The 27,762-nt window shown below is 49.2% G+C and overlaps 13 protein-coding genes across 13 annotated transcripts; 6 read left to right on the forward strand and 7 right to left on the reverse strand.

Moving 5' to 3' along the window:
• Nucleotides 1-151: 151 nt before the first annotated feature.
• Nucleotides 152-617, forward strand: M437DRAFT_64635 (uncharacterized protein; the record flags this gene model as incomplete). Its single annotated transcript, XM_041024453.1, has 2 exons — nucleotides 152-418; nucleotides 513-617. 2 exons carry the CDS (start codon nucleotides 152-154, stop codon nucleotides 615-617), a joined length of 372 nt encoding a protein of 123 aa, XP_040881103.1.
• Nucleotides 618-2,877: 2,260 nt separating this feature from the next.
• M437DRAFT_45200 (MFS general substrate transporter) lies at nucleotides 2,878-5,049 on the forward strand (the record flags this gene model as incomplete). Its single annotated transcript, XM_041021039.1, has 6 exons — nucleotides 2,878-3,123; nucleotides 3,175-3,218; nucleotides 3,274-3,389; nucleotides 3,496-3,589; nucleotides 3,640-3,675; nucleotides 3,732-5,049. 6 exons carry the CDS (start codon nucleotides 2,878-2,880, stop codon nucleotides 5,047-5,049), a joined length of 1,854 nt encoding a protein of 617 aa, XP_040881104.1.
• A 500-nt stretch (nucleotides 5,050-5,549) lies between these two features.
• M437DRAFT_24959 (uncharacterized protein) lies at nucleotides 5,550-6,200 on the forward strand (the record flags this gene model as incomplete). Its single annotated transcript, XM_041019077.1, has 1 exon — nucleotides 5,550-6,200. A coding segment is annotated over one exon (651 nt), but the record flags the coding sequence as incomplete, so codon positions are not given.
• Nucleotides 6,201-7,130: 930 nt separating this feature from the next.
• M437DRAFT_44843 (uncharacterized protein) lies at nucleotides 7,131-8,504 on the reverse strand (the record flags this gene model as incomplete). The annotated part of the gene is made up of 1 exon (XM_041020977.1): nucleotides 7,131-8,504. The coding sequence occupies one exon, from the start codon at nucleotides 8,502-8,504 to the stop codon at nucleotides 7,131-7,133; it is 1,374 nt and encodes a 457-aa protein (XP_040881106.1).
• Nucleotides 8,505-9,105: 601 nt separating this feature from the next.
• Nucleotides 9,106-9,720, forward strand: M437DRAFT_64638 (uncharacterized protein; the record flags this gene model as incomplete). The annotated part of the gene is made up of 3 exons (XM_041024454.1): nucleotides 9,106-9,173; nucleotides 9,230-9,632; nucleotides 9,691-9,720. The coding sequence occupies 3 exons, from the start codon at nucleotides 9,106-9,108 to the stop codon at nucleotides 9,718-9,720; spliced, it is 501 nt and encodes a 166-aa protein (XP_040881107.1).
• Nucleotides 9,721-9,962: 242 nt separating this feature from the next.
• On the reverse strand, nucleotides 9,963-11,600 carry M437DRAFT_44519 (general substrate transporter; the record flags this gene model as incomplete). Its single annotated transcript, XM_041020915.1, has 3 exons — nucleotides 9,963-10,651; nucleotides 10,707-11,124; nucleotides 11,181-11,600. The coding sequence occupies 3 exons, from the start codon at nucleotides 11,598-11,600 to the stop codon at nucleotides 9,963-9,965; spliced, it is 1,527 nt and encodes a 508-aa protein (XP_040881108.1).
• Nucleotides 11,601-12,205: 605 nt separating this feature from the next.
• Nucleotides 12,206-14,401, reverse strand: M437DRAFT_73937 (MFS general substrate transporter; the record flags this gene model as incomplete). The annotated part of the gene is made up of 6 exons (XM_041026137.1): nucleotides 12,206-12,684; nucleotides 12,737-12,820; nucleotides 12,877-13,216; nucleotides 13,271-13,684; nucleotides 13,742-13,791; nucleotides 14,392-14,401. 6 exons carry the CDS (start codon nucleotides 14,399-14,401, stop codon nucleotides 12,206-12,208), a joined length of 1,377 nt encoding a protein of 458 aa, XP_040881109.1.
• A 287-nt stretch (nucleotides 14,402-14,688) lies between these two features.
• M437DRAFT_83025 (uncharacterized protein) lies at nucleotides 14,689-15,917 on the reverse strand (the record flags this gene model as incomplete). The annotated part of the gene is made up of 2 exons (XM_041027861.1): nucleotides 14,689-15,714; nucleotides 15,837-15,917. 2 exons carry the CDS (start codon nucleotides 15,915-15,917, stop codon nucleotides 14,689-14,691), a joined length of 1,107 nt encoding a protein of 368 aa, XP_040881110.1.
• A 1,850-nt stretch (nucleotides 15,918-17,767) lies between these two features.
• On the reverse strand, nucleotides 17,768-19,200 carry M437DRAFT_44822 (uncharacterized protein; the record flags this gene model as incomplete). The annotated part of the gene is made up of 4 exons (XM_041020973.1): nucleotides 17,768-18,087; nucleotides 18,148-18,450; nucleotides 18,519-18,639; nucleotides 18,694-19,200. The coding sequence occupies 4 exons, from the start codon at nucleotides 19,198-19,200 to the stop codon at nucleotides 17,768-17,770; spliced, it is 1,251 nt and encodes a 416-aa protein (XP_040881111.1).
• A 644-nt stretch (nucleotides 19,201-19,844) lies between these two features.
• M437DRAFT_73939 (allantoate permease) lies at nucleotides 19,845-21,368 on the forward strand (the record flags this gene model as incomplete). Its single annotated transcript, XM_041026138.1, has 4 exons — nucleotides 19,845-19,931; nucleotides 19,990-20,124; nucleotides 20,179-21,297; nucleotides 21,357-21,368. The coding sequence occupies 4 exons, from the start codon at nucleotides 19,845-19,847 to the stop codon at nucleotides 21,366-21,368; spliced, it is 1,353 nt and encodes a 450-aa protein (XP_040881112.1).
• Nucleotides 21,369-21,609: 241 nt separating this feature from the next.
• On the reverse strand, nucleotides 21,610-23,571 carry M437DRAFT_14871 (uncharacterized protein; the record flags this gene model as incomplete). The annotated part of the gene is made up of 4 exons (XM_041018783.1): nucleotides 21,610-22,330; nucleotides 22,381-22,808; nucleotides 22,858-23,148; nucleotides 23,236-23,571. Coding segments are annotated over 4 exons (1,776 nt in total), but the record flags the coding sequence as incomplete, so codon positions are not given.
• Nucleotides 23,572-24,111: 540 nt separating this feature from the next.
• Nucleotides 24,112-25,479, forward strand: M437DRAFT_73941 (PLP-dependent transferase; the record flags this gene model as incomplete). Its single annotated transcript, XM_041026139.1, has 1 exon — nucleotides 24,112-25,479. One exon carries the CDS (start codon nucleotides 24,112-24,114, stop codon nucleotides 25,477-25,479), a length of 1,368 nt encoding a protein of 455 aa, XP_040881114.1.
• Nucleotides 25,480-25,731: 252 nt separating this feature from the next.
• M437DRAFT_83030 (glycosyl hydrolase family 3 N terminal domain-containing protein) lies at nucleotides 25,732-27,654 on the reverse strand (the record flags this gene model as incomplete). The annotated part of the gene is made up of 1 exon (XM_041027862.1): nucleotides 25,732-27,654. The coding sequence occupies one exon, from the start codon at nucleotides 27,652-27,654 to the stop codon at nucleotides 25,732-25,734; it is 1,923 nt and encodes a 640-aa protein (XP_040881115.1).
• Nucleotides 27,655-27,762: the final 108 nt, after the last annotated feature.

Here is a 27,762-nt window from a genome sequence, read left to right on the forward strand (position 1 = left end):
ATGCACCTTCTCCTGCCTTTGATAAACCTGCATATAATGTACGCATAGGCGCGTTGCTCAGAGATATAGAAATATAAGGTGAGGCGATGTCTCCTAAATTGTCACCAAAACCTCAATCGACACTACACCTCATTTGTTCGCGAAACCAGCTATGAGTGACAAAGAGGGTGCGTCTCCCGTAGGGCCTCCTAAGGACAGTGGAAACGCCTTCGCCATTGTGGCATATCTACAATGGGCCAACCGCTCCGTCTCAGACTTTGAACAAGGCAAGCACGAATGCTACGTCGAGTTCGAACAGGATCCAGAAGTTACCCAGAAAAGGTACCACATAGCCATTGACTTGTATGCATTGTCATATGAGGTCAAGGACATGAAGGATGTGAGAGACGGCGAAGATGTCGAACATGAAATCTATGCGGTAAGGCGAGACAAAGAAGGACAAATATAAGTCCAGGGCTTTACGTTGTCAGGCTGAACATGAGACTGATCTTGCAGTACTGTTTCCCCTTCAGCCGCCTGTACTCGCTGCACACATCCTTCGTGAAACCCGAAAGATCACCGACGAATCGTGGCCTTGGGGAGGAGGGCACCCCTTGCTGCCAGCGTATAGCAAGTGAAAAATGCCGCAAAGCTATGATCCAAGAAGTCCATGCAGCAGCAGTGTGGATATGACCATGTGTAGCGGAAATCGAAATCTATGTTTTGGGTCTTAAGCTTCATCTAATGAGGTCAGAGTGCTTCCTCAAGTCGCCGGATGTGTCTCCCAGCAGTACCAATGATATTACTCAAGGCGGGTCCATGCAAACTCTTAAGAAGCTGAACGCCAGTGCGTATGGTTTTATCGAGGAGAATGGTTTTTACCACTGGTCGCGTACCAGGGTTCTGTAATGAAACACAAGCTTTGGATCTTGCTTCGATCTTCGAATGGAATCACGTGTGAGCCTAATTTGTAGGGTTCGTCAATAGGAAGGATGAAGACTTACAGCGTCAAAGAGTATGTATGATCAATCTTGGGTGGTACCGTTTGCGGTGCCTGAAGCATGCTCAAGTTCGGACTGAGGATACAAACTGCCGTACTCACTGCGCAAGGCTTCTCGAGTCGATGATAGAATCTCAGTTTGGATGTTTTGTTTCACTGCATTTTTTGTTTATTTCTTTCTCCTTCGTGATTGTTGGTGGACGGGATTTCGGAGGGAAGCGCCCCGCAGCTGGTTGGCGATTGCCTTTCTCTTCCGTCGCGACTTCTCAAAGTGTTTTCCATCTTTGTCCTGTCGTCTTCATGCAAGATTTTTAGCCTTAAACACTTTTGCAACCAAAGTGGTTAGATTGTTGACCAGACTCATCGACACTCTGCGGAATTCCAATTTCCACTAGAGTCGACCTGCAACAATGATCCGATATGTTCTGCACAAAATCTAGGATGGGTCTATTGCCAATCGAGGAGGTTTTGAACTGTCTCGATAAGCCCGCTGTGCGGCGGATGTTACGGACACTTCCCGAAAGTCTACACGAGACATACGACCGCATTCTACAGAACATACCCAGTCCACGGGTACCGAATACCATCAAGCTTCTCCAGCTCCTCACCTTCTCGGAGCGGCCATTGCGACTCGACGAGCTCGTGGATGCTCTGGCTACAGAGCCTTCCTCAAAGCCCCCGTTCGAAGTAGACGACCGTGTATCACCACCCATTGCCATCCTTGGGTATTGTTCGAGTCTTGTAAGGTCCACGACCGGAGAAGAGTGGAATACAGAAACACAGGTACCCTTAGCGCACTTCTCGGTCAAGGAATATCTATTGCTGAACCGCGAGGGAAATCCTTATCGCCATTATTTCGAAAGAAAAGTTGCACATGGTTCAATCACTCAATTCTATCTGGCATATCAAATCATACGAACCTCTCGTGAAGCTAGATTGATTCGGTCCATATATGCATTAAATTCAATGATGACCACGAGTTGTTTCGCAACAACGGCCACCAAAGTAGACACAAGTCGGAATCGGAACGATGTGCATATGCATGAGCAGTGCTAACGCTGAACGTTTCGGATATAATTCTTACTGCTGAAGGCCATTGATCTCTTCTCGCTTCATCGCGAGCTTCACTCCAGACAAAGGCTGTAAAGCATAGAGAAGCCACATATATTCACGCCAAAGAATTCCCACCTTCAAACCCTCCAAGTCGTCGAAAAACGGCAAGTGATAATCTAGTCTACATGAGTGGATCTGTAGATGTGTTCTGGTGATACTCTAGGAGATGGTATCGCCAGAGAGAGATACTTTGAACCTCTCACACACTCCTTGGAGGAAGTTCATCAAGCAGATAACGCTTGAGCAAAGCTTGTGAAGCTTAAAATGACCGAGAAAGCTTGTCAATCAAATGCTTACTCCGGTTCTGAATAAACTTTTGCTCCAGTTTATGACAAAGCACCCAGATTCGTATTCCCTTATCTTGTGGGGAGGTCACATGCAACAACTAGTCTATCGCAGAAGACTTGCTATAGGATGAACGCCAGACTCTGCGCAGAGCCTTCGGATATCGCGGTCCCGCCCCGGAAAATCCCATCTCGTATCAGAATGTGGAAGTCATGTGGCTCCTTGACAGTCGAGCTAACATGTCCGTCCGACATTCTGTTCTGTTCGACATTTTTCGGTTTTTGAACGACATTCTGAACCAAGATAGAATGACCGTCCAGTATTGTGTCTCAATGCCCAAAATTTCGCAGAATTCTGCAGAAGATGCGCCGATTTCTCCTCAGGATGTGTCTGCTCAGGCGTCCTCGGACGATACGGAGAAGACTTCAGGTGTCCCCCTTGTCGCGGTGCAATATGATGGCACCGATGATCCAGAACGACCTTCACATGAAGAAAAGTCCATGGTAGCAACCAACCAAAAGACTAATCCTGAATATCCCCATGGTCTGAAGCTCGCTGCGATCGTTGTTGCGCTATGCCTTGCAACCCTCCTTGCAGCTTTAGATCAGACAATCAAGGCTACAGCCGCCCCTAAGATCACTGATCACTTCAAGAGTATCGACGATATCGGATGGTACGCTGCAAGTTATCTTCTTGCCAAAGCTGCCCTCCAACCAAGTTTCGGACGGATATACTCTACATTTAACGTTGGTCCTCTCATGAGGTCAGGTCGAACAACGACATTGATATCACTCTAGATCAAATACACTTTTCTCGTAGCTATCGCGATCTTTGAGCTAGGGTTTGCGATTCTCCTCTTGTTGAAAGAAACCAGCTGACATGAACAACATTAAAAGCTCTCTAGTGTGTGCAACGGCGCTGAGTAGTAACGCCCTCATAGTCGGGAGAGCCATTGCTGGGGTAGGGGTCGGCGGACTGTTTACTGGTTCTCTTTCGATTATCTTCTGCTGTGGTAAGTCGTGGAAGGGTTTTCTTACATGATTCTGGATCCATCGAACATGCCCATAAGCTCGATGCAGTCCTATATGTTAGAAGCATCTTCTCGCTAACTTCTATAGCACCATTGCAAAGGCGTCCTGCCGTTATGGGAATAGTTAGCAGTATGTGGGGTGTAGCTTCTGCTGCAGGTCCTTTGCTTGGAGGTGTGTTCACGTAAGTGTCTTCAACGGCACATGAACATGCTCTACTGAAAAATATCACAGTGACAAGGTGTCCTGGAGATGGTGCTTTTACATAAAGTAAGCATATAGTCTTTCGCCATTCTATGGAACCTCATTGACTGATGCCTTCCCAGTCTTCCCATCGGCGCATTGACCATAGTCATGATCGCCTTCCTACTCCAAGTGCCTCGTCTGGACAATGCAGAGCAACTCTCCTTTTGGCAGCGAATCAAGAAGCTTGACCTCATAGGAGCTTCTTTACTCATTCCTGCGACTGTCTGCCTACTACTGGCCCTCCAATGGGGAGGCACAACATACCCCTGGAACGACGCACGAATGATCGTCCTCTTTGTTGTGGGCGGAGTTCTCACAATTGCATTCATATACAGTCAGAGCAAACTCGGGAGCAAGGCAACCCTCCCACCCTACCTTTTCAGGAATCGCAATACGCTTTGCGCTTTCCTCTTCTCTGGCCTATTTGGAGCAGGCTTCTTCTCTCTTACCTACTACCTGTCTGTCTATTTCCAAAGCGTCAAAGGATCCTCATCACTACATTCGGGTATAAAGATGCTACCGCTGCTTATATCAAGTAGCGTATCATCAACATGCACTGGACTTTTGATATCGAGGCTAGGATACTATACTCCTTTCATCATTGCATGCTTGGCTCTATTTGCCTGCGGTGCAGGCTTGCTCACGACGCTTTCTATCGCAACGCCTTATCGATACAACCTTGGATATCAGATACTCACAGGCTTCGGTGTGGGAATCGGCTTCGAAGGAGGCATCATTGCAGTACAAACCGTTCTATCAGGTTGCGACATACCCGTCGCCATCTCAGTCGTCTCTTTCTTCATGACCATTGGCGGCGCCATCTTTGTGCCAATCTCACAGACTGTCTTTGAGAATGGATTTCTCGGCGCAATCAAAACCTTGTCTCCTCAGTTGGATGGCCATGTGTTCTTGAAAGCTGGTGCATCACAGATTCGCGCGATACTGAGCAGCATGCATGAGGAAGATTTGTTGGATTCTGTTCTACATGCATACTGCCATGCGTTAAAACATGTGTTCTGGGTTGTCACTGCTTGTGCCATTGCCGCAGTGATTGCAGCGTGTGGATTGGACTGGAAAAGTGTGAGAAAAGCTCGAGGCATATCTTGTATTCACGACGACGAGACCTCCCGACTTAGCAATTTATGGTTCAAGCTACAAAATGCAGATTTTGGTCATTGGCAATTTCTGCATACAATTACGCAATCGTTCAGTTGCATTCGAACAGTACAGACTGATCGAACGATGTTCGAGGTCTCAATCCTTGTAGACTCTATAAGAAGGAGACAAGGTGAGACTAACTGCACGAGCATTCAAGTCATATTGAATTTGTCGTCTTCATTATGTTGGCCATCATACGAGAGAGTCGCTGTCTTTGTCGTGGCATGGCGCAGCGTCTGAACAGACAGATCCCTCCGGGCTTCGGCACCGTTTCGTGTCCTGCGAACTTTAATCCCACTACAACACCTTTACGGACGTACGTAGTCACCCAGAAAACCTGCTGACCGACCTTGCCCATGTTGAAATGGCAGACTTAATGCGAGAATAACACCGAAAGTTGGATAGAATTGCTAGCCTTTCTCAACACCGCCCCCCTATGATGGCTTGGATCTTCCGAGCGGAGGCTTTGCCGTCAGGCAGAAGAGCTCGTTATATGTGGCAGACTTGGTCAATGTGGAAGGATCAAAGCGAGACAACTATTCCCGATCGGCAAGGATTCTGAAGACCATCCGCGCCTTGTTGCAGGATTCTATCAGGGAGATTGTCGCAACTATGTTAAGACTGCTCCCCAAATCGGACAAGCAACATTGAACCGCTACACTCCTGAGCAACTCAATCTCTCCTCCTGTCCCCTCCTTCTCCTCTTGCGCCTGTACCACGACATGCACGATCCAATCGGCATAGCTGACTTAGCAATCTATGCGGTACTGATAATGCCCACCGTCTATTGTGTTTGGAGACATGCGCCACACGGCATAGTTGGGTGGACTTATCTGATGATGTTCTGTTCTCTGCGCATCATCAGCGGAGCTCTTTCAATCTCCAACGGCAAGGGAGTCGCGCCCAAGATCATCTCAAGTATTGCTCTATCGCCACTTCTTCTTACTGCCACAGGATTGCTTCACGAAGTGCGCGTTCGTGAAACCCCGCAGATCGACGTCAAAGTCGAATGGCTTATCGTCCTGGTCGTCCATACGATTGTTGGTGCTGGTATTGGTCTCACAGCTGTCGGTATTTCTGGAATATCTAGCTCGAATCGCTCTAGCAGCGACACGACATTCATCAAGATTGGACTGGCTTTGTTAACATCTTGCTGGGCATTGGTACTTACCTGGGCGATGTTCTCCTTGAGCGTTCTTGCTTATCGCCGTATCCTACTGTTCTCCACGGTCTTTGCCTCGCTTTGGATAGGAGTTCGCGTCATCTACACTCTAGTCGCTTTCATTACAGAGAAGGTGTCTTTGGATCCGATTATTGGTGATATGGCCATTCGCGTTGTGCTTGGCCTGCTTCCCGAGGTTATCGCTACGCTCTCATTTCTTGTTGGAGGCATACTTGATCCGCCTCAGTCTCGAAGGAAAGAACATTGCAGACGAACCTAAAGAAACACGACATTCCAGATCCTGCGCCGGAATCCAATAGTCAGCTAGGCATGAATCAAACCAAGCAAACTGACGTTGAGTGCCTCGGATGGAAGTTGGCTTGTTTATTCAGGATTAGCGCTGCATATTGAGAAAATGGCACTTGATCAGCTTTTGAATGACATCTAATCTATAATATAACCTCCGCCTGACTAGTGTCAATCAAGCCTTTTCTTTCATTAACTAAGATCCACTATGTGGGGCAATACGAGTTTAAGCGAATCATGCGAACGGTCGTATGTTGACCTCTGAGAGGAACACTTCTTCGTCGATGCAACACTATTTTCTTTACTTCTGGACCTCTACCTAACAAACATATTCGTCTGCTGTCAAGTTCACCATGGCAGAAGAAGTCAACCGCATCGGCCTCTATTGCGGTGCTGTTGCATTAGCACTCAGCTCGTTTATGATCATCGGCATCGTTGCGAACACGGATCCTGAAGAGCGCATGAAACAAGAACTCGAATTCCGTAACCGCAATCGTTCCTGCTGCGGTCATAGCATTTCGGTCCAAGTCCCATGTCCACAAGCATGTGACGCGCGCAAGCGGCTTTACAGTGGCAACCAGAACTTCATGTCAAACTGCTGCTGCTCTAGACATGATTCGAGAAGTTGGAAGTAATCTCAATTGGCATCTGTCAAGTGTGTGGTGGGTTAATGGCTGCAAAAGGTCTGAGCTGCGACTCTCAATGTCTTATGTAAAAGGTGACATGAGAGACTGGGTTGGAATATTCCATGGCTCTTCATTTGTTAGATGTACTAATTGTACTCTCAGAGACAAAATTCTACATACTCTCAACTGTCAGATGAACAACGCAATCTTATCTGAAACCTCGATACTCATGACCTCTGCATAGCCTCTCTCTTACATTTCGGACATAAACACATTTCTTCAAACCACGGCCATAACATCTCCGTCCTTTCATTCAGCGACATGTCCTGCACATCCAAATAGCTAACGAAAAGTTCCTCTCCTTTCTTCAACCCTCTTTTTGCGTAGAAACAGATCGTTGTGCTGTCAGTTTGCCTTATGAACTCCACATTTGGCTCGCAGCTATGATTGAAGAAAGAAAGGAATGGTGTAACCTCGTCGATAAAGCCATGTGCTGGATCCGGAGAGCCGGCTTTGTTGTTTGCGAGGCGAGTCCATATGGTATGTAAAACCATTGTGTCGAAGTTTAGATTGGCGAAGACATCAATGCCGAGCTGCTCAAGTATCCTTAAGGGCGTGATGACGGAATCTTTCATCGTAAAGACGTCCACATGATTGTTTCTGGTGAGTGATTGGAGGCGTGCAAGAAGTGGGTGATCGAGTGGGTGTGATCCAGCGCTAGATTGAATGCAGGCCGCAAGGAATCGCAGCATCAGAAGTGGTCGCAATGATGATGCGTTGTGCTGCAGCCCTTGCGCAGGCTGAGATAGCCAGGAAAAGTCTTGTCCACAAAGCACTTTGTGATAAGTGTTCATACTCAATCCGAGGCATGCACTAGAGCAGTAGGATTCTGAGCAACATGAAGCTCGCATGGGCAGACCCTCGATGTGCGAAAAGCAATTCGAACAACTGAGAGGTTCGACAATGCTGCATATCCCTGTCGCTGTACGGTCGATGAGTATGCATTCACCTGGTTGGATGTATCGCGATGCAAACATCCCAAGCATGTCATCTCTAGTCGCTAGGGTGCTACTGCCCAAGTAACATGCTGGGGCCTGTTGGGTATTTTGCTTGAGTTCATTGTTCACGTCGTTCACAAGCTCTTGTGTTCGACGAAGATGACGATCTTGTATCCATGGATAATGAACACTGGTAACGCATCCATCACGAAGCCGGTCCATCCGTTCCTGCCAAGTACCGCCTAGTGGGGTTGCGAGCTTGTCCTTGCTCCCCAAGAGCCTTCGAAGAGCGATGGCCTTTTCACATGCGTGACTATCTGGAAATTCTTTCGCGACTTCTTCCCAGAAGCTGGCTGCCTCCCAATGGCAGTGGCAATCGTAAAGCGCTTGGCCGAGAATGTCATACATCTGCAATCTAGCACTGCGATCTTGCTCGCCGATACCTTTGAGATCACGATGGAATAACATGCGGCTTTTCCATGCGTCTCCTACTGCAAGCTCTGGGTAGTTAAGCGCAAGGAGATAGCTACCCCGCTCAACCCACAGATGAGGATCATAAGGTTCTCTTCGAATGCGTTCAGTACAGCTTTCTACTGCGTCCATCATCTCGTTGATCTGAGTAGTGTTCGGCGGAGCTGTTTGAAAGTCATTGGTCCGGTATATCGAGCCTGTATAAGACTGTTGCGTTGTCGCCATCTCACGAGACATTACTGTTAGCCATGAGCAATTGCTGAAACGTGCCTGGAAATTCTCACGCATGCGAAAAGCTCTACTATACAGAGAGCGTTGGTTATCTAATGATGACGTGTAATGTATAATGACTATGCTCAGACATGATTCCCATCCACCAAATACCATGTACAAACATGGTATTCTAGCCGCACCTACGTACTCGCCCGCTCTACGAATCTTGACCTACCTCGGGGTCAGGGTATTATGACCGTGCCATACAGATCGGCGCATGCGACAGTACTCTAGTTCATGGTGGGCAAGAGGTAGGTCAACATGATCGAAACCGTTGTGTGTCGGGAGAATTCTGTCCGCGTGCCCGATGACGGGCTGCGACAGTAATTCTAACGTCAAGCTGTATACCAATTGTGTCATATTGACAACTAAATCGATGTTCAAAATGACTTGAAGATCCATTCGCTGAACTACTTCTTTCCCCTACCATTCTTCAAATTCTCACCAAATTCCAGCCGATATGGGTGTTCTGAGCAATCTTTATGACACTGTCGAGCTGGGCCACTTCGATTGGCCGTTTCGTAACAGGTGAAGCCCAGAAAACATCAAAGTGGGAGAAATCGTAACTGATGTTGTCTATCAAGTCATCCCGTGCATCCGGCGACCGTCCACTTCCCACTCACATTCCTCTCCACGGCCTACACTCTAGATACCGTCTACGGTGTTGCAAATCGATACAGGGCCTTAGCCTTCCTGACTCCTTTTCTTGGAGACATCTCGCGGCTTGGATATCTCTGCCATATCGCAGGTCTTGTAACTTCTCTGCCCAGCTTTACCAGCGGCTCTGCAGAGTTGTGGGAACTTTACAAGAAAGGCGGCATCAATCAGAAGGACAAGAAACTCACCAACCCAAACTATCACGAGGACATCAACAGCCGCAGTATCAAGATTGGGCTCGCTCATGGTGCCCTTAACTTTGTCGCGGCCGGCGTGTCAACGTATGCTGTATGGACAAGAAGAATGGCTCCAAGCTTTGCCCCGGGCAGGGTAAGCATACTTCTTAGTGTGCTAACGCTCCCTGGCGTTGCATTGAGTGCGGCACTAGGCGGAGAGTTGGTTTATGGCAAAGGCATAGGCGTACAAAGGATGGGATATGCCTTGGATGAGAAAATTCAGGGAATAAAAGAACATACCAATAAGAGTGACTAGGATCACTATACTACTGCTAAAAGCCGAGCTTGTACCATGATAGCCTGTATATAAACCATAAACGCGAAACACTTGCAGCTAGTATGCACCTTCAGCACAAAAAGGTTCGTGGTGAACATGCTTAGCCTTCATACTAAACGGGAGTTCATTGTACCGAGCTCGCCTCCCTTATTTGCTCACAACCGAGATCTGCTCAACATCCATCTTCTTCTCATCCCTAGCAATGCTCAATCTCCTCTCCTCATCGTACATCTCCTTGTTGATGACTCTAGTGTGATTCTTGTTCAAACCCATGCATACTCGCGGTTCGTCAAAGAACATATGGTCGATCTTTTCCAGACTCCTACCCGAAGTCTCAACACCAAAGAACCACGTCAAAGGCACGAATGATGCATTGACGATGGCCCAAACCCAGAAGTAGTTGCCGCCAATATTAGAAAGTCCAATGGGTGTAACCATGACAACCACGAAGTTGCTCATCCAATGGCCGAAGACGCCAACAGCGGTAGCCTTGTTGCGAACGCGAAGAGGTTGAATCTCAGCGGAGTAAGACCAACTCACGGGAAGGATACCAAGGGTGAAGCAGTCCATGAACAGGAACATGAAGGCAACTGCGACGATGGAATTGGTATGGGTAGGGTTGACGAGCGCACCGGCAATGATAGCCATGCAAGCTGCACAGCCGATAGCTGAGAGGATGACGGTCCAGCGGCGGCCGAGACGATCAATGTAGAAGTATGGAGGCCAGGAGAAGATGGCGTACTGTGTGAAAGCGACTGAAGCGAGAATGAGGGCCATGCTCGGGCTGTAGCCAAGGTAGTTTTCGAGGATGTATGCGAGGTAGTAGCAAAGGGCGTCTGTCATGGTGAGTTAGCACTATCTCTTTCCTTGGAGACTATATGATATGCTTACTGATTCCAGACCACTGATTCATCATGTAAGGACCCATGCCGAGTATGACGCGATGCAAGTTTCTTGACTTGGTAGAGTTGGTAAACACCTCGCTCCACGTTGCATCGCCAGCCTCTTGCTCGATAGCAATGACTTCGCGGATCTCGTTGAGCTGGTTGTCGACGTCCAAGTGGTCGACAGGCTTGTCTTCGAGACGAGCGATGACCTGACGAGCTTCTTCGATGCGGCCATTTTCAGCAAGCCAGCGAGGGGTCTCAGGTAGGAATGGTGTAAGACAAAGGACAAGGCCGGAGAACAGCATCTGACACGCGATGGGGAACCGCCACTGGAAGCTCGAATTGGAGTAGAGAGTGGCAAAGCATAGCCATGAAGCGATGGCAACGCCGATGATGATTAGAGCTGATTGGACGACGAGAAGCTGGTAGTTCTGTCAGTACTTTATTCCACTGGTGACGAATAGAGTGGGATACTCACAGCACCACGATTGCGGCTAGGTAGCGTCTCGCTCTGCAAGATGGGTACAGCAACAGTGGAAAAGCCAACACCAGCGCCAGCAATGACTCTAGCAACACTCATCTGGGCATACGAGAAGCTGGCAGTCTGGATAGCGGCTCCAATGATGACGATGATGTTGGCATAGACAATACTCTTCTTGCGACCGACCTTGTCGCCGACGAGAAACGCCATGACAGCTCCTAGAGCACAGCCAATATCGTAGATTGCTGTGACAAGGCCAGTGCGGGTTGCTGAAGGGTTGCCGAGCATATGCTTAAAACCATCGCCGGCTAGGACGCCTCCAAAGAGCCCTTGATCGAAACCAAATAGGAGGAAGTCCAGGCCAGAGGCCAGGAGGATGACTGAGATAAGTGCGTTGCCGCGAAGTTCGATAGCCATAATGGATGTATGAACTCGAATGTTTGTCAGGAGTCAAAGAGCTTGGTAATGCGCAAGAGCTGGTAGGGGTGATCGACCATCTTATATGTTCGACACACGACAGCCCACACGTTCAGTATCAGAACACATGCATGCGGGGACAGTCCGGGGTCTCCAGTTCGTTCTCCAGGTTTTCTCCATTCAGCACGCGATGATCAAACACCTGAGATAGAGGATGGTCGTATGGGTTGCTGTTTGGAGGCATCCGCCCGTTGTTGCGACTCGCGCTGCCGAGACGGCCATGCCAATTCGAGGCATCCGGTCGTCGCTTCCTAGTTGGGAACTTGCAGGACGAATCAGATGTCTAGGCGAACATCGGCGAAAGTGCGCGGGGAAGGGTTGTGGTCAAGACAAGGTTGGCGCGATGGAGGAAAGAGCGGGGTCGAGTATGTACCCGTGGTGAAACTGTATGTGCGCGAGGATTGGTGGACATGATGCGGTTATGTAGCATTGAGTTCCCGATCAGATGAATCAACATCTCTTCTGCGCGTCCATATCCTCTCGTATTATTGACAAGTGATGAAATGAAGGGCTCGTGGGAATGGACCATCAAGTCAATTGACGTCCTATAAGCGACCCTGCTTTCCAAGCCACAACAACCCGAATGGCACGAGGCTGAGTATCAGACTTACAAAACCCAGCACTGTCATGCCCAAATCTATGCCCAAATTTGCGTACATCCTCGGCGCAGCCAACGGTAACAATGCACCGAACACGCTCCTGGTGCAACTTGCAGCAGCAGATGCGCTTGCGGCAAACTCGGGAAACGCATCCGTCATGTAATTGAGAAGAGCCATGAAGATAAGGACGAAGCCTGCGCCAAAAAGCGCACCCGCAAGCATAGGGACTATCCAGTGCACGCGAGGACTTGACGACCACCCCATCCAGAAGACAGAGACGACACACAACGGGGCGCCAATGCAGGCCAAAGGCAGTCTTTTGTATTCGCGAACGGTGGTGAAGGAACGGCCCTGGGCATGCGCGTTGCGAAAAAAGCGATCCCAAGCGAGAGAGATGAGGAAAGCAACTATGCATCCTACAGCGACTGATGAAATATGTCAGTATCAGTCTACTGGACATAAGATCCTGCAACCCACTTGGAACGAACGCAAGGCCAGTAGAAACAAGACCCATTCCGTAGATGTCCTGATATATGATGGGATAGGCTTCAAAGAGTAGGACTACAAGATTAGCAAGGTTTGGTCAACCTCTTGGAAGATAGAGTGTTGAAGCTTACAGTAGACGCCACTGATGAATGCTAAGTAAACACTGCTCAGAAACACGATGATTTCTGTGCAGAACATGCGTATTGGTCGCGCTAAAGTTATTGTTACCATCTCCTGGAGATCTTGCTTTCCCATTTCGATCGGTGCATAGACATGACAATCAGGATTCAAGGATCTCAGTCTTCGAGCCTTACGCCTCAAAATCACAGGCTTGTAGGTCTCAGGCAAGAATACAATAGGCACTAAAGAGACGGCCGCGATAACCAGTGCAACCCAAAAGGTCCACCGCCAACCCACAGATGAGAGCGCGCCGGAAATTACAGGTGCAAATTGAGGACCAAAAGCTGTTGCCTAGAACGGTGTGAGAATTTGATCAAGATCCGAATTGTGTATTCTTTGACGCACTGAGATGTAGAAAGCAATTGCCCTGCCGCGCACTACAGGATCCTCAAATATATCAGCATAGATACCACTCGTGATGGCGATAGAACTCGAAGCATTGATGCCGCAGATCAAGCGAAAGACAAGAAACGACGCCCAGTTCCTCGCACCAGCACAAGCACCTGTGAATGCTGTGAATAAGACGAATGTTGGGACCAACACAAGCCTTCGTCCATACCTCTCGCTCAGAGGAGAGAAGAATAAAGGACCCAGAATATAGCCAACTAGATAGACAGAGATGGGAAGTACAAGCTGAATATCTTGAGTAACTTCAAAGTCCTTTGCGATCAACTTGATGGCACCGCTAGGTAGAGAAGAATCTAGAGTACTATTAAGGATAGCAACAATCCCGATAGTAACGATGAACAGCTTTTTCGTCTTGAGTGGCGTCAATTGTCAGCCCGGAGCAGAAGATGCGATGAGATTCGTTCTTACTCGCGACCACTTAAATGGGTTCTCAGAGTCGTTCTCGGCGAACGAAATTACTTCCCGTTGGTAGTCAGCAGGGACTGCCTTTTCGGCGTCCCGGCATTGTTGTGACATAATCAATAAGCACGATGGTTGCAATTGCTCCAGGTCGAATGTAAAACTTCTTGAGAACCAGTGCAGAGAAGAGAAAGGGGCACCAGGAACGAAGCGTTGCCATACTTGAAGAACATCCCAAGTCAAGCAGACTCCCGTCGTCCTCAAAGAGACACCGCTGGCGCGCCACTATCTTGCCGGAGTCCGACATCGGACCCACTCCAATCGGTCGTGGCTCTTCCCAAAGAGGACATCTTTGGCGGGGAGAGTCGTGCTTGTGCAACAATTTCACTCTTGTCGATGAGATATCGGACAGCGGCCCCAATCATGATAATGATGTTGGCAAAGAAGATTCTCTTCTTACGACCGACCTTATCGCGGACAATGAACGCCATGATAGCGCCAAGAGTAAGTCTGGTGTCGTAGATGCATGTCAGTGACAAGATGGTACAAGTAGCCGATGTATTTTTTCCAGCAAATGTACGAGAAGGGTTGTAGTCAAGACAAGGTTGGCGTGATGGAGGAAAGAGTGGGGTCAGAGTACGCATTTGGACTCGTCCGACGGACCGACATCTCAACCACATTTCACCATGATGCAGGCACTAACATACTATACAAAGATCTTTTTTGCTTTGCTTCAGTCTCAACGACAGTCTATTATTGTTTTCTGAGTATACTGAAGTGGTCTAGCGACTGACACCTCTTCTCCCTTGTCCCACCTCCGTGTCTTCTGCCTTCTTGACTTCCGTAGTACTCCGAGTGTAGACAAGACCAAAATGTACACCATAACAAGGCACAACTATCTTCGTAACTAGAAGCGTGTCCACGGAGAATTCAGATCCGTCTCCAGCATAGTGCACTCAGACTTCCCCACGAAAGACAGCGTTGACGGAATCTCTCATCTTCTGGTCTTTGAGGGTGATCGCATCGATGAGGATTTCGAGTCCATCGATGGTAGGTTCAATACTCTTGTCCTCACCACAAAGAGCAGCAAAAGTATCCATTCCATTCTGAATACACTCGTGAGCAGACTTCTTTTGCTTGAAAAGGTTGTTGAGGTACACCAAGTCTTTATCTGACTGAGCCATATCTTCCACATCTCCTTCGACGGCTTTTCTGGCATCGGCGAGATGTGCTTCCAGGGTCTTTGTTTTTCTGGCGGAACACTTTTGGCGAGAGTGGTGGGGTCGGGAGGTGTAGGCGCGAGGGCGAAGCGTGGTGCTCCACTGGCCAGCATCGCCGCAAGACAAGTCGATGTTATACTCTTCGTTGTTGCTTGTGAGCGAGATGTTGCGCAGCTCTTTGATGCCATCCGGACCGATAAGGTCAAGCCATTTGTAGGTCTTCAGGTCGAATTTAGGTGCGTTGGCGATGTAATAACCTGGATACAGGTCCAGACGGAAGGAGTTAAGGCGAAAAAAGATTGGGCTGGCTTCCTCTCTGATCTGCTTGTTGACTGCGAGGAGAGTAGGACGAGCCAGTCCGACTGGATCATCACTCACGACGTGCTCGTACACAAGCAGACGAACTTCCTTGGGCAGGCGCAAGAAATTAATTTGGCGCTGAGCGTCTGCGACCTGCAATGCACAGCGCAATGCATAGCGAGAATCGATGGCGTCTTTCTTCAAGCAGATGCCACGGGCCAATAGTTCTATCTGAGCGTCTTCCTTGCTGACATGAGCGTAAGGGTTGCGCGAGTCATCGTCTTTGCGTAGGAGGCGCTTGAGGTAACGACGATTGTGACTATTGTTGGCGCCGTACCGGGTCAAGTTCTCACGGAGCTGGCAGCAGCAAATAGTTTTGCGTCTCTTGCACTCCATGAGCAAGTACTCAAATTGGAGGCGGCGTCGTCGACGAACTTGTTGTATGCGTTGCTTTGCAAGCATCTGTGAAAATTAGCCTTGCTTTCTTTCTGCTGCAAGTTACTCTAGCTCTCAAGTCACATTCTGCTCCGTTGCAGAAGCGCATCCACCAGAGATGGCAGAGGGTGGGGACATCTGTCACTTACAACTTGCTTGTTCTCGTCAGCGGTGGGCCAGGGGTACAAAAAAGGCCAGTCCATGGGAAGGGAGGGAATTGGGGGCAGCATTGTTGCGGAATTGTATCGTCGTGATTATTTCTTGTTCGTGGACAAGGTGTTTGTGGTGCGTCGCAAGACCAGGTTGCCAACTTCACCTGCACTCTGAAATCTTCCGAGGTGACGGAAACGGCGAGAAGGAAAATCCTTTGTCACGGCCCCTAATATTCACGTGTACTCCACCATATTCCGATTACAGCTGATAGTAAAACGTAGACTACCAAAAGGCACAGTCCTTGTGGGAAGCACAGGTATGTCCATCGAGACTCGACAACTCGTTGCCTCTCAGTGGATACCATTTTGTTTCCTGATACTATCATGCATTTCTATAGTTATGAATGTCATATGCCTGAGTACATGGGAAGCAGAGGCATGTCCACGAAGCGTCGACAACTTGTTGCCCCCTACTCCGAGTGCAGCAAAAAGCAATTTAGGTACTATAAAAATGCACAATGTATTCAGAAGCAGAGACATGTCCACAGAGGGCCCAACATTTATTGCCTTCCAGTGGATACTGCATTGTTTCCCAATGCTATCATGCATTTTTATAGCTACACCTACTTCGGCACACGAGGAGGAAGTAACACTATTTAAGACTCAACGTTCACATTAACGACAAAGTTATACTCAGACGTTGATACAAGCCTCTCAAATCGTGAGTAGCAAAGGGTTTTTCGTGATGTAGCATTTTCTGGTTCGATTTTCTAGTGTACAAACTCATCTGTGACTTCTTTATTCCCCTGTATCTGGCCATTAACGATCCCAACTCCAGAGACTCAGTCCAGCAGACATGAGCTCAACAATCAATAATCAGCATGACCGAAACGAGCCTGCTCCACAGCCATAAGACCTCGGCCGATCATCTCAAGACCCTCGATAGTAGGCTTAACCACCTTGCCCTCACCGCACAGGTCACTAAATTCATCCATGACTCTCTGACTGCGGCGAAGAGCGTTTTCGTATCTCTTGATGGCTTTTTGCATGAAGTCGTCAATGACAGCGTTTGGAATTGGGAGTCCAGTCGATCTGAGAAACTCGACGATTTCAGCGTAGTAAGTGTAATCTTCAGCTTCATCGATGTCGCCCTGCAGCGACCTGAACTCCTTTTCGGGGCCGGGGTTGATTGTGAATCTCCAGGGGCCAGCATCACGGCGCGACAGATTGATGTGGTATTCGTTGTGTTCGAAGTGGTAGAATTTGGTGGCTGGGAAGGAGAAGGCAACGCGGCGCAGGTTGCTGATGTGCTTAGGGCCGATAAGAGCGAGCCATTCGTGAGTCTTGCTGTCGAAACCAAGCTCGACAGATGTTGTGTGAGGTTGTGGCTGCAGATTCAGGAGGAAACGGTTGACGCGGTAGAATGTAGGACTGGCTTCCTCTCTAATCTGGCGGTTGACCGCAAGGAGAGCAGGAAATGAGTTTTGGGCGTTCGTTCTGCTTCTGCGCAGAGCATAACGGTAGATCATCATGCGGATCTCTTCAGGCAGGTCCAAGAAATGGAGCGAACGAGTGCGGGCGGCGCCACGCGAGCTCATTAGGATGAGCTGAAAGTCGTTCATGATGCGGTTCAAGGTTGAGTTGAGCATGGCGAGGCGTTGAGATCCGGGTGAGTCCTGGATTGATGAAGGCTGTGACAGCAACGTAAGCGCGGCGCACAACAGTAGATAGAAAGATCTATTCTCACCTGGACGAGCAGTAAGGAGGCAGCTTGCCTGAATGCAGGGTTGGTACTGCTGTGCGCAGATTCAAATCGCAAGTGGATGGTTTTGTTGTTGCGGCTGAGTGTGGTTTCGACGAACCACGACCAACCTAGCACTCTCATTGGACGGCCGGTCTGGTTCTACTTGACGAAACCTCTCACTATACTAATCATGATACAACCCCTCCTCAGGAGGTTTGACGCCATACCAGTCAAGGCCCAGGCTATCCTCAGGATCAGGATCAGGCATCTGATAAAATCCATCATACCTCCAGAACTCTCGACCCTCCCACACGTCTTCTACAGGGGTCACTCCGTCCTCCTGCATTCGCTCAGCAACTCGAGAAACCTCTGTCCACACCCGGAGTATGTTCTCTCCTGCAACTAGTGCGAGTTGCTCCTCTGTAGCGCCACGGTCCAAGATAGCTTGCAGTAAGGCAGGGAAGCGAGAGCAATCCTCGAGACCAGGGATGACAGACGCAATGCCTACAGTCATAGTGTCAATACCATCCGCGCTCGAGGACAGAAGCATACGATTCTGCTTACCGTCAAAGTCCGATCCGAGACCAACATGCTCCCACCCAATGCGAGTCGCCATGTAGAACAGATGGTCCAGTAACATGTCTACTGTGGCTTCAGATCTCCTGGCTGCGAGATGTTCGGGTACGAAAGTGACCATGACTATTCCATTGTTGGCAGGCACAAGATCGAGAACCGAGTCTGGCACATTACGAGGACAGTCGAAGATACTGCGTGCATTGCTGTGAGAAAAGATGACAGGAGCAACCGTACATTGGTGAGCTTGTTCTGCTGCTTCCGGTGAGACATGGGAAAGGTCGACCATCATGCCTGGGTTGCATCAGTGATCTTTAGTGTTCGGTTATGCAAGAGTGTGGCTGCATGGGGTGACTACTTACCTAGTCGGTTCATCTCTTTGATTGCTGCTTTGCCCAGACTCGACAACCCTCCATGGATCGGCCCCACCTTGGACGTGGAGGAGTCTGCAAAAGCATTATTCTCGACGTGCGTCATGGTGCACTATCTCGTCAGTCACACACAGATACCAGCGGGTCCGAGAAACATTCTGCTCACATATCTTACACCCAACCGATGGTAAGCTCTGATGACGCTAATCGAATTTCCAGCCTGATGCAATCCCTCCAAACCAATCGAACAAGCAATCTTTCCTGATTGGTATATCTTTCTGACATTCTCCGGACCAAAGATAAGTTCAAAGTCCTTGGGATATTGCTTGACCATACGGATAGACAAATCGATTTGCTCAATAGCATCACGACACATATCGTTATATTGAGGTAGCGCGAAGTCCTCGGAGCCACGAAGATGAGGTACACAAATTGACCAGAACTGCAGACCCACGGCACCCTGTTTTAGACGTGGCAAGTCGGTCATGCCGCGTTGGAACCCTTTTTCAAGATCGAATTTGGAGTTGTTGTGTATTTTGCCTTTGAAGCAGCATCTTGGTTGCTGAGGGAGATCATTATGTCCGTCTGCAAGCGGCGTGTTACGCAGAACGCGTTTGACTCGTTCATCAATGTCAAGAAGCTGGTACGGGTGAATCTGGTTGTTGTCAGACATTGCTTTGATACATGTAGATTCCTTGCGAGAACTAAGGTTACAATCCCTGATGTTATGTACTTGAAAGACGATGGATCGTAGTGCTTGTACAACAGAGTCTGTGCCGGAGTCGTGGTGAGCGAGATCCGCGGTAAAGTCATGATTAGGTAGATAGGAAAGCGCTGCCCGCCTTCGCCGTACTCTTATCTGCCTGGCCTATCTTGATTGCGAATGTGCGGGGTTTGATCCTTTGATGATTGCGCCGTGACAGACTGCCCCAGGTTCTTCGCGTCTTGGATTTGGACTTCGGCTCAGAGTCACTCCGATTTGTCCGTGGAAAACTGCACTTGCAGGTTCCTGGTTATCGGTAGGTACAGTATCGCTAGAAGGGGTATAAGAACGTGGGGTCTGTTGAAGATGCATCCAAGATCAAACTAGTTTTCCGACTCTTACGCAACATGCAGTCTCGACTATCACAACGCCCGAACAAGGTAGAAGCTTCAGACCTCGATCTGAAGGCTCTTCCACACGAGACTACCACATATGACTCCACTGAAGCAGGCGAAGTCCTGTCTGCTGTTGACGACAAGAGACTCTTGTTCAAGATCGATTGTCGATTGATGCCAATACTGCAAGTCCATTCTCCAAATCTTTCTTCACTGGAGATGCCACTGACAACACCCAGATGCATAACTTACGCGCTGCAGTCGATCGACAAAACGACCTTGTCGTATGCTGCCGTTTTTGGACTGGTGAGTTTGACGAGTGTCTTTTCTACCCAGTAGAAGCAGCTCACATAGTGCGCCTCAGGCCGATGAAACCCACCTTTCCGGGTCTGAATACCCATGGCTCGGAGCTATCTTCTACCTCGGGTACATGTTCTGGGAATGGCCGACTTCATACCTGCTCCAAAGGTATCCACTCGCAAAGTTCTTAGGCGTGTCGGTGGGTTCTTGACAGACACATGGTACTGATTTAGAAATCCACTGACAGTATCAGGTAATTCTCTGGGGCGTCACGTTGACCTGCCACGCGGCTGGCCACAATTTTGCTGGACTAGCAACGGCAAGATTCTTCTTGGGTGTGTTCGAAGCCTGCATACAACCGGTGACAATGGTCATGTTCAGTATTTGGTACACACGTATGGAACAGCCACTACGCCTGGGTATCTGGATCGGTTGCGCCGGACTTGGCTATGTCGTTGCCGGTATCACGAGCTTCGGTATTGGACATATCCACGGCGCTTTGTCCAGCTGGCGATATACGTTTCTCATATGGGGATTCGTCACTATCGCTTGGGGCATTGTGGTACTTCTGTTCCTGCCTGATAATCCTGTCTCAGCTAAGTTTCTGTCGGAAGATGAGAAGAGAGGCGTTACCGAGCGTGTCAAAGCCAACAGTACCGGGCTTGAAGAGAAGACTTTCAAGAAGGCTCAAATGTGGGAGACGCTGTCAGACACAAAGACCTGGTTACTCTTCATCTTCGCAATTAGCTCGAACGCGCCCAATGGGGGCTTGTCTACCTTCCAGGGCCTCATTATTCGCGGTCTTGGATTTTCGAAACTACAGACGACACTGATCCAGATGCCTTCAGGTGCCATCCAGTTTGTGGTTTGTATCGTCGCAACTTTCGTCGCCTCTTCCTTCGAGAACGCAAGACTGCTCACTATGTTTGCATGTCTGCTGCCGACATTAGCTGGTGTCATTGGAATGTGGACACTGCCATCAAGCGTACCTTGGGGCCGCTTGGTGTGTTTGTGGATTACGTTCACCTACACCGCCACATGGACACTTTCCATGTCTGTCGTGACAGCAAACACCGCTGGACACACTAAGAAGTCAACAAGCGCTGCAATGCTGCTCATTGGCTATTGTCTTGGCAATTTCATAGGACCGTTTTTCTTCCGCAAAGCCCAAGCGCCGCGATATGAGCTAGGTGTGGGTATGATGCTGACCTGCCTTGGTATCCAGTTCCTTAGCATCCTAGGCTTGTATCTGCTGTTCCTCTCCCGGAATCGTTCGCGAGCTGCTAAGAATGCACTGTCGGCGGACCATATTGCTGAGGGAGAGATACGAGGGCTCCACGACGAGACGGATCTTCAGAACCAAAACTTCAAGGTAGGCTTTCCTTCTGGAATGTTTAGAGAATATCTCGGCTGACCGCATTGTGCCTGAAGTATGTGTATTGATGCGACACGTTTTGCAAGTGTTACATAGGCGTTCTTGTGGTGTCTCTTCTGGTGGTGGCTGCGCTATGGTTGAGTAACATTTTGGGTATCCTTCAATTCATTGTTGTGTGTTCTCATTCCACTGGAAGTGCTCGAGATCGAAGTCAAACGCGGTTGCGAATCCCAAGACTGTATCGTTGAACATAAGTGAATCGTTGTCAACAACATATTGAGAGTCAGCAAATGCAGGTGACTCGAAGTTCGTTCCAGCCTCGATCCTATTGGTCATGTCCGTGCAGTTTGACAAGCAATCGTCAGCCAGATCCCAAGCTTCGTTGTTGCGATGCTCTTGAAGACATGTAATCATATCTTTGGCCAACTTGAGTGATGTGTTTCGAGTTCTATTTGTGGCTTTGAGTGCGTTTCTTAGCAAGAACAAAGTAGCCGAGGTAAGAGTGAAGCCATTCGTTGGCATCCAAAATCCTCTAAGGTGAGGGTGTTTCAGCTCTTGTACAAGCAGGACTACCTCTTCAGCAACTCTTTGGGTTCGAAGTCGAGCCTGAGCTGCGCTCTCATGCTCTGGCGTGAAGCTGGTAGTGTCACACAAGATTCGGCAAAGCAGAAGCTTGACCGCAAGATAAGAGAGTCTGAGATTGGCTGCTCCAGGTCGATCAAGATCGTTTCCTCGAAGGACAAGTCGACGTGTTTCGTCGTCCAAAGTGTCTTCCCAATCCGTCAAGAACATTTCGAGATGTAATGGTGAGACTGGTGATCGATCGGTGGTAGCAACTCGCGATATATGGTAGACGTGCTCAAGATACCGGGACAGAACGTCTGTCAGAGTTAACATGGCTAGAAAAATGGACAAACCAGCATGTTGCGTGGTGGATGTCCTAGATTGCGCCAGTAGCTCCTTGCTGGGTACAGGCACATCATATTGAGCGCGGTGGATCAATAGTGGCGTCCCATATGCAAGACTTGTCCTGCGACTAGATCAGTATCGCTGGTCGATCCGCAGAGTGAAACGACGTACCATCGATCCATCAGCATGACGATTGACCAGATACGGAACCGGAACGTCTTCTCTTCCGAACTTATATTCCAAGTTGAGCAGTCACGATTGAGACCCAGCGAGTTCGAAAGTGCGACAGCCGTTCCTACCATTCCTCCATTGCCAAACATTGAGGTGCTTGGTCTTCCGTGGACGTTCAGTATGATGGCTATGACGGTTGAAATCCCAGGTGAGAGGAACAATTCGGAGTGAAGGGCCTCGTTTGCCTGCACCCAGATGTAGCGTTGATCTCGAGGATGAACAGAGCGTAATCGTGGTGAACTCTTCCAGTACGTCATTGCATTGGCGTACAAATTGGCCAGGAGGGCAGAAGAAAGGCGATCCTTGTGCTCTGTGTACGTTCGTCGGAAAGATGTCTCGTCCAAGACAGGGAAACAAACATTGACGTTCTCAAAGAAACTAGAGACTGGTTAGCATATTTTCTTGAAAATTTCACACAGCGTGAGTGACATGCAGATTTATCATGTCCATGACATGAGGCTCTAGGAGCTTCTCGATGACTTCAAGCTTCCCAGCAGCAACCGATTGGTTTGCGTTGATACCGAGCGGTTTCCTGAGGACTGTGTTGAACAGAACGCGTCTCGAAGGCGGGCCCATACTTGTACTTGTCGACGAAGTACGGGTGATCCTTCTAATACCAACGGCCGGGTCGCTGGACAGATAACTATCGAGCTCCTCGTTGTCATCGGCTATCGCAGGGCTGATGATGTGTGTACTCGAGTCCCCAGACTCGGCGAGCATGGCACTCATTCTGGTTCCCTCGATTGATCTTTCAATGATCGGAGAAGGCGGAGCAGCTGGATTTGTTAATGATACTTGATTGTTGTTGTATGTCTGACTATGAGACTGAACGGCATTCGTAACATGAAACTCCTGAGGATACGCCATAGGTAAGGAGTCATCATCGAGGTTGATGTTGTTCTCAGAGTTACCTGCGTGGCTTGTTGCATGACTTGTGGCACGGCTTCGCGATGTAGGCACTTTTCGGCGACGCGACTGATCACTATCCACAAAGACACATTGCGAACCATGCACTTGACACATGAGACACGCGTCGGAAGATTCTGTTGTAGCGCATCGAGACTTGCGGCGACGACAGGCATCGCAAGCAGGTCGGAGATGTGAGCGGTAGGGCCGACCCTGGTTTGACGTTTGCATGACAGCTTACAAGCAGACGAACAGTGTCAATGCAGGAGCAAGTAGTCAGCGTTCAACATTTTTCCGGAGAGTCAATCGCGACTTCCATGTTCTGATGAGAATGTCGCCGACAAGCAGCAAGCACTTGAAGATAACGACTTCCTGTCCGGGAAGACATCGGGCTTCACCAAAAAGCCCCACACCAACGACGCGCCACCCATTGTTCATCCCTCTACTCTACGTTCAGCACGTCCATGTTCCATCCACGCGTTCATTGCAATGGTAAGTGCTATCTAACACGCGCATGATTCCACCTCACCTATCATACGTCGAGGACTTGTTAGATTGATCTGTATCCTGTACCGGCCGATAGGCAAAGAGTTGAGTTCTCCGCGCCCAAAGTTTTCCGCGGGAAACTCATAAACGCCGCGGCAATGGCATCTTCCAGGGTTCGATGCTCGAGTGTTGTGAGCTCGCCCTCTCCTCTATAACACAGCTCAAATCTTTCGGAGTACACCATTCTCGTTCATCATTCACCCACTGCTCTTTTACAACATGATCTCCAAGACCGAACCGACTGCCGAAAGCACTTTCTGGGACAATGCTGACAAGCATCTCATGCATACTGGTGTTCCATTCTCACCGGTTATTATCACCAAGGCTCAAGGTACAAGACTCTACGATGCCGACGGCAGATCAATCCTGGACTTCACCTCTGGTCAGATGAGCTCGCTCCTTGGACACTCTCATCCCGAAATTGTCGAAGTCGTTCGAAAACATGTCGGCGAGCTTGATCACTTGCTCAGCAATATGATCACTCAGCCAGTCGTAAACCTGGCTGTGCGCTTAGCCAGTCTACTCCCTGCACCTCTTGAGAAATCGTTCTTTCTCAACACCGGTTCTGAGTCGACAGAGGCTGCCATCAAGATGGCAAAATGCTACACCGGAAAATTCGAGATTGTCGCTTTCACCGCGAGCTACCATGGTCTTACTTCAGGCTCTGGGTCTGCCACCTATTCGGCAGGACGCAAATTCGGCGGCCCGGCAATGCCTGGTCAACTAGCCTTTCCCGCGCCATATCCCTACCGCTCGCCCTTCAAGAAAGCCGATGGCTCTTACGATTGGGAGACCGAATTAGAATATGGCTGGGCTATGATTGATCGTCAAAGCGTTGGCTCATTGGCCGCATTTATCATGGAACCAATCCTTTCCACAGGCGGTATTCTTGATCCGCCTCCCGGCTACCTCAAGCGCATGGCTGAAGAATGCAAGAAGAGAGATATGCTTCTCATCATGGATGAGGCGCAAACCGGTGTTGGACGTACTGGACAGATGTTCGCTTTCCAAAGAGATGGTATCGTGCCGGACATTCTCGCTCTCTCCAAGACACTGGGTTGTGGCTTGCCCCTGGCATCTGTGACAACAACAGCCGAGATCGAACGAGGATGTCGTGAGGCGCGCTTCTTGTGGCTCACCACTCATCTGAATGACCCTCTCACGGCAGCAGTCGGAGATAAAGTTCTCGAGATCGTGGTGCGCGACAACATCTGCGAACGAGCCGGTGAACGTGGCGCTCAACTTCGAGCAGGCCTTGAAAGGCTTCAAAAGAAGTATTGGTGCATCGGAGATGTCCGAGGACGTGGTCTCTTCCAAGGCATCGAGATTATCTCAGATCCTGAGACCAAGGCTCCTGGTCTTGACATCGGGCAAGCAGTTTCTGATAAAGCCATGGCTCTCGGTCTCTCATGCAACATTGTGAATCTTCCTGGCATGGGTGGTGTCTTCAGACTAGCACCACCTGTCACTGTATCTGCGGAGGAGATCGAGGAGGGTTTGCAGATTCTCGATTCCGCTTTTGGCGAGGTGTTAAAATCCCACAGTAACTTGCGTGCTGGTCACGAGCAACCTGCTGTTCCGCTTTGAGCATTCAATGACGGGGGCATATCCAATCTCTCTTTTTTCTTTGTTATGAATCTTCAAGTGCTTTTAGTAAAGGTGTAGCTTTCTTTCATCATAGTAAGACTGCTTTCATGTACATAAGATACTTTAAGGAAGATCTGGACTGCTGGTCGAGGTTTGTAGATAGGGTCGCAGCTCATACATGAAAATTGAGCGCTTGTCCTAAGCTATTCTTGAGCCCAAAGAACTTCGACATATGTCTTTCACTGTCTATCATCAACCCTTCCAGCCACACGAATCAGCTCTGTTATAGCTCAATCCATGCCCAAACTCAAACAAAGGATCCTCGGTATCGAAAGGCACGTCAGCAACCTGTGCCTCTACGGCCCTCATGCTTCTGGGCATGTCAAACGGCAATTTACCCTCTGGCTTCCAACCATCCTTGTTAAACACGACATCCAAGAACGCATCAACACTAGCACCATAGTTTCCAAACAATGCAGCAGCCTCTTCAGCAATCTCGGGTATCACAGCTGGGCGATCGAGAAGGATATCGACGATGGTTGGACAGGCCTTGAATAGAGCGGAGTGAGCAGCCTTCTCTGTCTCGTTAAAGTCAAGACGTCCCTCATGGTATCGCTGGCGGAAAGGAGAGCCTCTAGCCTCCCAGGGAGTACTGAGTCGCAAGAAGCAGAAATCTGCTTCGGAGGGTGAATCCACAACAGTCAAGTTGCGGGCTTCAAGGTACGAGGCATTAAAACCTTGAGCGTAGAACTTTACGCCGTCCTTTGGACGCAGAGGAAGGATATCCGCCTGATTCGTCAAGAGCGTGTATGCACGTCTCTGTGTCTCATTGCCAATACGAGCAAAGTAAGGGTTACCAACAACTCTCTCCGCAGCCTCTGGATTTACAAACCTGTTGTCGAAAAGACCGAGCATGAATTTCTCTTCCAGCAGTTTGCGGACAGAGACATCAAGACGCGACTCAGGAATCTGACCTTCGTTGACAAGTCGAACGAGCAATTCCGTACGTATCTCGCCGCCGAATTGGTCGACCCCGGCATCGAGAACCATTTTTGCGCGTTCGAGCTCGGTGGTGTTTTCGACGCCCCAGGCGCGTGCTGGTTCTACTACGCCCATGATTTCTGCGTCAGTGATTAGACCCCAGTCGCTGACGACAATGCCATCGAAGCCAAGTTCTTCACGGAGCAGACCGGTGATGACGGGTTTGTTGAATCCAAAGGCGACTTCTGGGTATTTCGTACCAATTGGACGAGCATAGGACGGCATGATCTGGCGCCCTCCAGCCGCAATAGCTGCTTTGAAGGGTATTAAATGGTAATCGAGGAAGTCGCCGAAGTAAGTGTTGTCTTTTCCAGTAGCGAAGTGCGAGTCATTGCCATTTCTAGCTGGTCCAGCGCCAGGGAAGTGTTTTGTGACTGTTGTGACCGAGGTCAGGCCCAACTCAGGGCCTTGAAAGCCTTTGATCAGTGCGACTACCATAGATGCAGTCAAGTTTGCGTCTTCGCCAAAGGTTTGTCCGCTTCTAGCCATGCGTGGCTCGGTCACGAGGTCAATCTGAGGTTGAAGGGCAGATCTGATACCCACAGCCAGATACTCCTCTCTCACAATGGCAGCATAGAGTTCTGCAAGTGCTGGGTCCCTCAACGCTGCAATCCCTAAACTTTCGGGAAACTTTGAGAATTGTCCACTAGCGATGGAGCTGCCCACTGTATCTGCAAACGCGTGTCTAGGATCGCTAGCAATGGTAACGGGAATCTTGAGTCGCGTCTGCAGCGCAAGTTCTTGAATTGCATTATGCCATTCTGCCATCTGCTTTGCAGATCTTGCGTTGTTGACGTTGAAGTGCGAGAGCAATTTTTCGGTTATTAGGGGTGCGGTGGTGAGGTTTCTGGTGCCGTCGAGGACGAAAGTCGTATTGTCGATTGTGCCGTTCACGCCAGCAGGAATTTGCTTGATGAAGAGTTGACCTGCCTTTTCTTCGAGAGTCATGCGAGAGAGTAGATCATCGAGGCGGTCCTGAATGCAGAGAGAAGGGTCCAAGTAGGGAAGAATTGTCGAATTCTGAAGTGTGGATGGAGTTGCTTTGCATGAGGAGCATGGAACTGCTGAGGCCCAAGGCGATAGGAAGATAGCAGGGATGAGCAAGCGGCTCCATGATGGAGATGGTATATGCATCTTTGTGATCGTGAAATCTAGCAGTTGTGTGGTGACCCATAATGGAGAAATCAACCTACTTATACATTGATTTCGAGGAACAAACCCCGATGCCGTATCAACTGCCGT

This window comes from Aureobasidium melanogenum (assembly GCF_000721775.1).
Source record: "Aureobasidium melanogenum CBS 110374 unplaced genomic scaffold scaffold_6, whole genome shotgun sequence".
Taxonomy (NCBI): domain Eukaryota; kingdom Fungi; phylum Ascomycota; class Dothideomycetes; order Dothideales; family Saccotheciaceae; genus Aureobasidium; species Aureobasidium melanogenum.